The sequence below is a fragment of the Nycticebus coucang genome, chromosome X (genome assembly GCF_027406575.1).
Source record: "Nycticebus coucang isolate mNycCou1 chromosome X, mNycCou1.pri, whole genome shotgun sequence".
Taxonomy (NCBI): domain Eukaryota; kingdom Metazoa; phylum Chordata; class Mammalia; order Primates; family Lorisidae; genus Nycticebus; species Nycticebus coucang.
In genome coordinates this window covers 181,803,547-181,813,449 of record NC_069804.1, presented here as the reverse complement: position 1 = coordinate 181,813,449, position 9,903 = coordinate 181,803,547, and the positions used below count along the sequence as shown (strand labels likewise).

At 44.2% G+C, this 9,903-nt stretch overlaps 1 protein-coding gene across 5 annotated transcripts in view; it reads left to right on the top strand.

Moving 5' to 3' along the window:
* The first annotated feature begins 240 nt into the window (after positions 1–240).
* The window catches only part of CD99L2 (CD99 molecule like 2), a 125,311-nt gene continuing 115,648 nt past the window's right edge, over positions 241–9,903 (top strand). For 3 of the 5 annotated variants that reach the window (XM_053579437.1, XM_053579438.1, XM_053579435.1), the window contains exon 1: positions 241–526. In XM_053579437.1, the coding sequence (XP_053435412.1) occupies positions 463–526 (64 nt within the window). In that variant the 5' untranslated portion in view covers positions 241–462. The remainder of the gene's footprint in view (positions 527–9,903) is intronic. The other 2 variants (XM_053579440.1, XM_053579439.1) reach the window with 1 other exon arrangement.

Sequence of the window (9,903 nt, the reverse complement as noted above, 5' to 3'; positions counted from 1 at the left end):
GGAGAAATTACCGTGCACTGTTGCGACGGTTGCCTCTCGCTTCCCGGCCACTGGCGACTCGCTACTACGGGTCCGTGGGGCCCACGTCCCAGACCTGTCTCCTTTGAGACAGGGCGGGAACGAGTCTATGGACAGAGAGCTGATACCGACCCAACTCAACCCGCTCAACCCACTGGGTGCCTGTTGGCCCCGCCCCGGGCCTAGACCCCGCCCCCAGGACTGCAGCCTGGCCCCGCCCCCAGCCTGGCCCCAGCTGGGAGACCCCAGGCGACGGCGCTCGCGCGCGCACTCCCCCCACCTTCTTGAGCCGCGTGGCGCGCGCCTGTGCTCTAGGCGCGGCCCTGCAGTGGCAGCGGGGCTCCTCCTTCTGTTCCTCTTCGGTCCCCGCTTCTCCTGGGCCTCCCCCTCGGGCGCTCTCGCGCTAACTGTGCTCCTCTGGAACTCCTCCGCCTGCTCCCAGCCATGGCCTGGTGCTCCGCGTTCCTCGTCTGTTTCGCTTTCTCCTTGGCCTCCCTGGTCCAGAGAGGTAAGGCGGGCGAGGGGCGCGCGGGGACCTCGCCCTGCGGGCCCGGAGGACGTTCTGCGCATGAGCGGCGTGGCCCCCGCCTCGCTGGCCTGCGGTGGAAGCCGCGCCGGGCCCTCGTGTGCTGCTGGGGTGGGGGTTGGAGCCCAGAGACCACGGGGTCAGTCCCCGCCAAGGTCTGAGTAGCGGAAGAGGAGGACAGAACCCCTCCTGGTATTGGGCCAGAATCCACTAACATACTGAGCAAGCAGGTGTCACAAGGGTTTATCTTTGGGAACACCTTGAATAGTTCGTCATATTCAAAATTTGCCTGAGGCCACCTACAGCAGAAGCCCCTGGGGGAGCTTCCTGGGCGGATTCCTACCCACTTTCCCGATACCTTGACGGGAAAGGGGTGGGAGGGGGCAGCGACGTGTGGGTCTGACCAGCTCCTTAAGTGCTTCTGGTGTCCCCTCCAGTTTTTGAGACTTTGGCCATATTTTGCCAAGGAGGAGGAGAGAGAAATTTTGCTGAACAAGGGAGCAAGTTTCTTAGACCCTCTGCTACTGCAAACGTGGTCCCTTGGCCCAGCTGCAGAGACATCGCTGGGAGCTGGTTGGAACTGCGGCATCTTATGCCCCGCCCTGACCTACTGAGTCGCATTCTGCATTTTAACTAGATCCCCGGGTAATTCACACGTACATATTTCAGAAGCATCTTCTGAGAATAAATACAGGCTGTGGTTAAAAATAGGGTCTTAAACGTCTACCAACAGAATTTTCTTACACTTATTTATATCCCACATCCACACTACAAAAAGAGATTAAGGGAAACACTGTAATTAAGCACGAGATTGTTCTCTGGGCTTTTTGACAGTGAAAGGAAATCCAGATAGTGAAAAACATCAGCTCAGCAAAAACAAAGCTTCATCCTAGTACTGAGTTCTAATAAGATTTATGTCACATAAGGGAGCACTGGAAAAGGTGGACAGTACTGGTCAAGGTAGTTTGCAAACGACGTGGGCCACCCTCCTGGAGTCAATACACGAAGGGCGTCCAACATTGTACAAAGGGTTCTTGGAGCTGATGTTCTGGTGGGGAGCAGGGAAACAAGCACAAACATCAAAATCTTTATATTGTCAGTGTTCTGAAGAAAAGTGAAACAAGTTACACTGGTAAAGAATTTTTGAATTTTCTTTTTCATTTTTCCCTTGGGGTAGCTTTTTAATTTTGTCTATGATAGCTTTTTGAAGAAAAGTGTGATCATTTGACTTGCATCTAATGACATGGAAAGTTTGAAAGTGGAAGCATGAAAATGTTAGAAAAATGACACCCTTTTAAAGCTCTTTTGAAAGCTTTCGACATGGTATGCACATTAAGAGGAAAGGAGCATAAATGAACAGGTCTCAGATTTTCACTGTCGCATGTTCCACTAGTTGATTTATGAGGTGGTGGAGAGACTGAGAACGAGTTACAAGCATTTGACAAATGAATGAATAGAGGCACAGAGAAGTGACTTAACTTGCTCAGGTCACACAGTGATTAGTTGGCAGAGTTGGGATTTGGTCCCAGGCTTGTTTGACTCCATAGTCTCTGCCTTTAAGCAGTAGGTTGCCCCACTTCTACCACTTTGTGGCCTTGGGAAAATGAGTTATCTGAACCTCAGTCGTGTAACACCCTTACAAAAGTGTCTGTGAGGGGACCGGGCATGTGTCACTGTTAGATCTGCAATCTTGCCACCAGTTGGGAGCCCCTCAGTGCTGGCTGTATGCTAGGTACCTAACATACATTGTTTGAAATGGCTTCAACAATCTTGCAGTTAGGTATTATACGGCTGCCTCCCAGATTAGGGGGCCATGGTCACATAGTTTGGAAGAGACAGAGCCAGGATTCACCTTAGGTAAGACTTATCCAGTGGTTTCATTTAAATTAAAAAGGCTAAACCACAAGAAGCTTTGGTTTCAAGGTAGGAACCCAGTTTTCTGAATCTTTTGCATAGGCCATCTCCACCCAGATATTGGGGTTTAGTCTCAGAGCTGTTGTGTCTGAATGAACACAAAGCAGGTGCTCAGAAACCAGCAGGCTTTCCTTGAGCCCTGGAGTGATGGTGTGGGCAAGTCTGCCTGAGAGCCACTTTATTCTTAGTCCTGATCCTCAGTAGTGGGTGTGACTGAGAAACCATAGCCGGCCTTAGAAAGCACACAGAAGAACCCCCAAGTGTGATTTGTGAAATCCCTCGTGGGCTCTTGGCAAGTAGAGACTGGCTTTTGGTTTCCAGGAGTTTCAAGGATAGTTAATAAGCAAACCTTGTTCTGATTACGGGTTTTCCATCCAGTGTGTATTTTGCTAGTTCTGAAAAATCCTCTGAAGACAGGTCTGCCATCAGCATGTGCCTCTAGCCATGGGCAGGTGGGTAGTAGTCATCACAGGGACTCCATTTCTGGAATGTCTCCATGCTCCAGCCCTTGGTGCCTCACTCACTGTGGCTCATACCATCTCCTGATGTCCATAATAGCCCTTTGCAAATAGTCTTGAAAAGCAACTGGGTGGTAACCCATTTCTCAGATGAAAAATGTAGGGTCCAGAGAGGTTTAGGAATTCACCAGAGATCACAGCCTCTGGTAGAACTGAATTTGAACTCAGAGATTTATCTGAATTACCAGATGATGATGAGGTCCATTTTGGCTGCTTCGGGGGGATCTGAGGGAAGAGCTGGGTTTCTTGTGAGTTCTGGTAAGATACCTTCCAGATACATGACCTTTCCTCTTCTAGGTTCTTTTCCCACATGGCATTTTTGCTTTTCCTGCTGTGTGCCCACTCACACTTAGTTTTCCATTTCTCGTGTTACCCCTCGGCTGGCTCTCAGGCACTTGGGCGGCCTGGTTCTCTTTAAGGCTTGCTTAGGTCCACTGACTAGTGACTTTTGGTTTGCAGATAAAAGCTCAAAGTCATCATACCTATCAAAAGCCAGGCAGGAAATCTGTCATGTAAAAACCCCGTTTCTCCGAAAATAAGGCATCCTCCGAAAATAAGACATCCTCCGAAAATAAGACCTACTTACAGGAAAGATAAGACGTCCCCTGAAAATAAGACCTAGTACATCTTTGGGAGCACACCTTAAAATAAGACACTGTCTTATTTTCTGGGAAACAGGGTAGGTGTTCCCAATGTGGGGGTGGGGTGGGCGAGTGGGGTGTGGGAAGCACAGCAGGCAGAATAATAATGAGCTGCCAAAGACACCCTTATCCTAATCTCTGGAACCTGTGAATATATTAGGCTACATGACAGGATGAATTAAGTATGGTGTTAGGGAATTACTTATTGAGTTGCCAGTCAGCTGACCTTAAAATAAGATTATCCAGGTGGACCCAGTGCAATCACAAGGGTCTTTTAAATATGGAAGAGGGTGGTGGAAGTGTCAGAGCCATTTGAGAAAGACTCACTGTATCTGAGTGAGTGGTCCTTGAGGCAGGACCCAGTGGAGCAGAATGAAACATGCACCTGCCCTCAAGGAGTTTGCCATCCACACAGACCTGGTTGCATCTATTCATAGTGACATGTGTCTTAAGAGGCACAAGCATTTCATTGTTGCTGCAACGCTATCTCTGGGGAAGACCCTTGTGCCCCTTCTCCCCAGGTTGAAAACTCTTCCTGTCATCTGCGTAATTAACCTTGGAGAATTTAGTAGCATAAAACAACCGTTTTACTATGCTCAGAGATTCTGTAGGCTGGGAATTCAGAAGCACTTAGCAGGAAGGCTCATCTCTGTTCCGCAGTGTCAGGGCCTCAGTTAGGGAGACTCAAGTGGCTGGGGACTAGAAGCATCTGAAGGTTTTCCATTCACATCTTAAAGGATGGGCTCAGCTGGGGCTGCCCACTGGAACACCCAGACCTTCTCCACATGCTTTGGGCTCCCTTATAGCAGGGTGGCTGTTATTTGAATTTCTTACATTTCTTAGGGCTCTAAGCATGAGTATTCCAGTACATAAAGTGGAAGCCATGTGGCCGTTTTTAAAAAAGTACTTCTAAAAAATTGTACCATTGTACCAAACTTTACCATTCTAACCATTTTAAATATACAATTCAGTGGCATTAAGTACATTTGTGATGTTATGTAATCGTCACTGCTATCTAGTTCCAGAACTTTTTCATCAGTGCAAACAGAAACCCTGATCCCACTAAGCAGTCACTCCCCATTTCTCTCCCCAGACCCTGGCAACCACTCATCTGCTTCGTGTTTGTATGGATTTGCCTATTCTAGACATTGTACGTAAATGGAATCATACAGTATTTGTACTTTTGTGACTTACTGCTTTCACATAGCATGATATGTTTTCTAGATTCCTAGATGTTGTAGCATGGATTGATGCTACATTCCTTCTGAATAGTGTTCCACTGTGTGGATGGACCACATTTTGCTTATCCAGTCATAAGCTAATGGACATTTGGGTCCTTTCCACCCTTTGACTATTGTACATAGTGCTGTTGTGAACATTCAAGTACAAGTCTTTGTTTGAACAGCTGTTTGCAGTTCTTTGGAAAGTATATGCCTAGTGCATGGTCTTTTATGATCTAGCCTGGGGAATCACCAGCATCACGTTCACTGTGTTTGAGAGGTTATGAGTCCAAACTCAAGGCAAGGACATACATCCTATCTCTCAAGGGGAGAGCGTCACAATTTAAAACTGCCACACAAATCCACTCAGATTTCAAGATCCAGCTGAAATGCTGCCTCCTCCATGCAGCCTTCTGCAGCTTTCTCAAGATAGTCAGTGTGTGCAGCTCTGTGATGATGCCGACTTCTCTTGCCTCTCTGGTTCTTTATGAGGTAATCGCCATTACATGTCTGCATTTTCATTTTCTGCTCCTTCCTTTCATGTCATGCTGCTGCTGTCAGCTGTCATTCCCTCTCCAGTGAGGGGACTGAACTGGGTGGCTCTGAGGGTCCTTCCAGCACAGACGAGCTTAACCTGGTCTTATTTGCACATTTTCTCCATAAGGGAGGCCACCTCCAGAGAGTACAGTGCCCAGTTTGCAGAGTGTAGGTCTCAAGGAGTTTGGATTAACCCATTGAGGTGGAGTAGCCCAGGGATTTGCCTTTCTTCCCTTGGAGAAGAGCCACTGCAGATTGAATATTTTCCTGGAGAGAGGCTGTTGAGTGGAGTTTCTCAACTCTGGTACTGTTGACATTTGGACAGGATCATTTTTCTGCAGGGTGGGTGTTCTGTGCATTGTAGGGTACAGCATCCTTGGCCTCTGCCTGCAAGATACCAATGGTGCCCCTCTCTCCAGTCTTGCCAAACAATTATAACTCTTGACATTGCCCAGTGTCTACTGGGAGGCAGAGTCACCCCTGGTTGACAACCACTGCTGTCGAGACAGTCATGCTTTACTTAATGCTAGGGATACATGCTGAGAAATGCCGTGGTTGGTGATCTCATTGTCTGAGTGTCATGCAGTGTACTTACACAAGGTTGCACGGTGTAGCTTACTGTAGACCTATGCTATGTGGTTTGGCCTGTTGATCCTAGGTAGAGCATGTTGCTATAGGTAGTTGTAAAGCAGTGATAAATATTTGTGTATCTACATATAGGAAAGGTAATATGTTGCAGTAAGATGTTGTGATGGCTACGGTGTCACTAGTGATGAGAATTTTTCAGCTTCATTATAATTTTATGGAACCACCATCTTATATGTGGTCCATCGTTGACTGAAACATAGCTATGTGGCACTTGACTGTTTGTTCTTTGTAACTCCACTGTTTTGAGTATTCCTCATGAGTCACTAACTCATGTGTTATCATTACATTGCCTCAGGATAGACATGTTGAGGTAAAATAGATCACAGCCAATCTTCGTGGATAGGTATTAGCTCAGCCAACTCTAGAAATATACCCTGGATGCTGTGATGAGCTTTGCGCTGATCCGAGGTAGACGGTGCACATCACCAGCCCCTTCAGGCATTTTCTGCATAGATTTTTACAGATGGTTCATCTCATCTCTTTTGTATTGATCCTTATTAGTTTTAATTTCAGATGGCAACCTTGTCTTTTTTAATACATTTTATGATTTTTGAGAACCAGTGCAAAAGAATAAACAGCAAAATGAACCAGAGATTTGACTGTGCGATTCATAAAAGTAGAAATCAAATTGTATAATAAACATGAAAAGATGATCAACCTCATTAGTAATCAGAGAGATGCAAATTGAACTATAACGTTAAATTACATACCCTCCAGTAGGCTAAAAATTATAATAAAATCTGATAATACCAAATGTTTATATGATTACACAAGTAATGTGTGCTGTTTGTAGTACACTTGGAAAATTTCAAAAGTGTAGAGAGAATACACACCCCATAAACCAGGGGGAACCACTGTTAAATAATTGAAGTACTGTGTTCCAACATTTTTTTCTATGCTGAAATATGTACTTCACATTATTGGTATCAAACTGTGTCTATAGCTTTCCCTCCTTATTATGAAAAATAACATAATGCAGAAAAATGTGCCAGGCCTCCATGTACAGCTTAACAAAGAAGAATAAAGTGAAAACCTGTGTCACCATCAACCAGGTCAATAACCAGAACATTGACAATACCTGCATAGATCCCTGTGTGGCTCTTCTGGTCACAGCCCCATGCCACTTCCTTATTCTCCCATAGCCTATTCTATGTAGCCCTAAATCACATAGGTCAGCTTTGCCTTTTAACCTTGTAGATGTACAGTCACACTGTGTGTAATCTCCTGTGTTTTGTGTCTTCCCCCCAACATTGCTCACCTGTCATGTGCAGCTGTAGTTCATTCATTTCATTGCTATGTATTGCTCTACTGCTTGACTATTCCACAAGTTTTGTCATTTTATGTTTCTTTAATCTGTTCTCTTATTAATGAACATTTGGGTAGTTTCCAGTTTGGGGCCATTTCAAGTAGTGCTGTTAGGAGCATTTTTTGGCAGATGTGCACGAGTTTCTCTAGGAAACAGGTTTACAGGTTGTGATTTGAGGACTTTTGGGCAGTTGGGAGGGGGTGTCCAGGAAACCTTTACAGGGGGTCTACAAGGTCCAGCTATTTTCATAACATTTAGATCTTACTTGTCTTTTATACTCTCCCTTCCTTGTCTGGTGAGCATACCATGGTTTCTTGCAGAGGCTACATGACATACAGTGTCACCACTGTGATGGCTAACAGAATGCGTGCTTGTGTCTTGTGTGTTCACAAATGTCTCAGTTTTAATTTTGAATATGGTAGATATCAGTAGGTATCATCCTCATAAAAGCTCTTTGAGGCCATCAATAATTGTATGTCCATAGGCCAAAAAGTTTGAAAATTGCTGCCCTAAGGTCTTATTTAGGAGTTAAGTGTCTTGATTATATGGTGTTTGTAACTTCAGTTTTACAAGATGGTGCCAAACTGTTTTCCAAAGTGGTTCTGCCAATTTATATTCCCACAGCAACATATAAAAGTTGCTATTGTCCCAGCTTCTCACAAGCACTTGATATTGTCAGACGTTAATATTAGCCTCCTGGTGGTTCGTAACTTTATGTTGATGGTTTCATTTGAATCTCTGGTTATTAATGAGATTGAACATCTTTTCCTATGTCTGTTATGCAATTTTCTTTTACGAATCGCCTGTCTTTGGCTCATTTTCCTGTTTATTCCATTTCTACCGGTTCTCATGATGCATCATTTCCTCATGTGCTTGTGTGTCTTTTGTGGGGAGAGGGGCTGTGCACTGCTTATCGTAATTGCAATATACCAGTATATAGCAGGGAATCTCTGAAGTTTAGAGTAAGTGTGCCTTCTTCCAAAGAAACTATGTGTTTGATTTTTGTCAGACATCTTGCATGATTAGCCTGGGATCATATTAGACAAGGTTGTAATATTTTCCCTTTGTTTCACCAGCACCAAGACAGCCTTTCTTGAAATTCTCTGTGGGTTGAATTTGAGAGGGGCAAGTTTGTTTAAGACACCTTTACCTCCAGTGGTATAATACTTTGGGTTTTCAGTTTAATGTGGATGTGTATGTTACATTCCTCAAGTTAGTGGCCATGGACCTGAACTTCAGCCCCCTTTTTCTGCCTTGGAAGGTTGCTAAAACCAAATGCAAACTTTGTCGAGACTTGGAAATGCTCTCAGAAAAAACGAGTGATTGTCATCGGGCTCCTATCTTCCTAGATTTCCTACTGTCTCTTAGGTTTGTCATGGTGCTTTTCGCCATTTTGTAGGTTCTTCAGTGCTTTCAAATGTTTTTTTTTTTTTTTTTGTTATTGTTGGGGATTCATTGAGGGTACAATAAGCCAGGTTACACTGATTGCAATTGTTAGGCAAAGTCCCTCTTGCAATCATGTCTTGCCCCCATAAAGTGTGACACATACAAAGGCCCTACCCACCTCCCTCCTTCCCTCTTTCTGTTTCCCCCCCCATAACCATAATTGTCATTAATTGTCCTCATATCAAAATTGAGTACATAGGATTCATGCTTCTCCATTCTTGTGATGCTTTACTAAGAATAATGTCTTCCACGTCCATCCAAGTTAATACGAAGGATGTAAAGTCTCCATTTTTTTTAATGGCTGAATAGTATTCCATGGTATACATATACCACAGCTTGTTAATCCATTCCTGGGTTGGTGGGCATTTAGGCTGTTTCCACATTTTGGCAATTGTAAATTGAGCTGCAATAAACAGTCTAGTACAAGTGTCCTTATGATAAAAGGATTTTTTTCCTTCTGGGTAGATGCCCAGTAATGGGATTGCAGGATGAAATGGGAGGTCTAGCTTGAGTGCTTTGAGGTTTCTCCATACTTCCTTCCAGAAAGGTTGTACTAGTTTGCAGTCCCACCAGCAGTGTAAAAGTGTTCCCTTCTCTCCACATCCACGCCAGCATCTGCAGTTTTGAGATTTTGTGATGTGGGCCATTCTCACTGGGGTTAGATGATATCTCAGGGTTGTTTTGATTTGCATTTCACTAATATATAGAAATGATGAACATTTTTTCATGTGTTTGTTAGCCATTCATCTGTCATCTTTAGAGAAAGTTCTATTCATGTCTCTTGCCCATTGATATATGGGATTGTTGGCTTTTTTCATGTGGATTAATTTGAGTTCTCTATAAATCCTAGTTATCAAGCTTTTGTCTGATTCAAAATATGCAAATATCCTTTCCCATTGTGTAGGTTGTCTCTTTGCTTTGGTTATTGTCTCCTTAGCTGTACAGAAGCTTTTCAGTTTAATGAAGTCCAATTTGTTTATTTTTGTTGTTGTTGCAATTGCCATGGCAGTCTTCTTCATGAAGTCTTTCCCCAGGCCAATATCTTCCAGTGTTTTTCCTATGCTTTCTTGGAGGATTTTTATTGTTTCATGCCTTAAATTTAAGTCCTTTATCCATTTTGAATCAATTT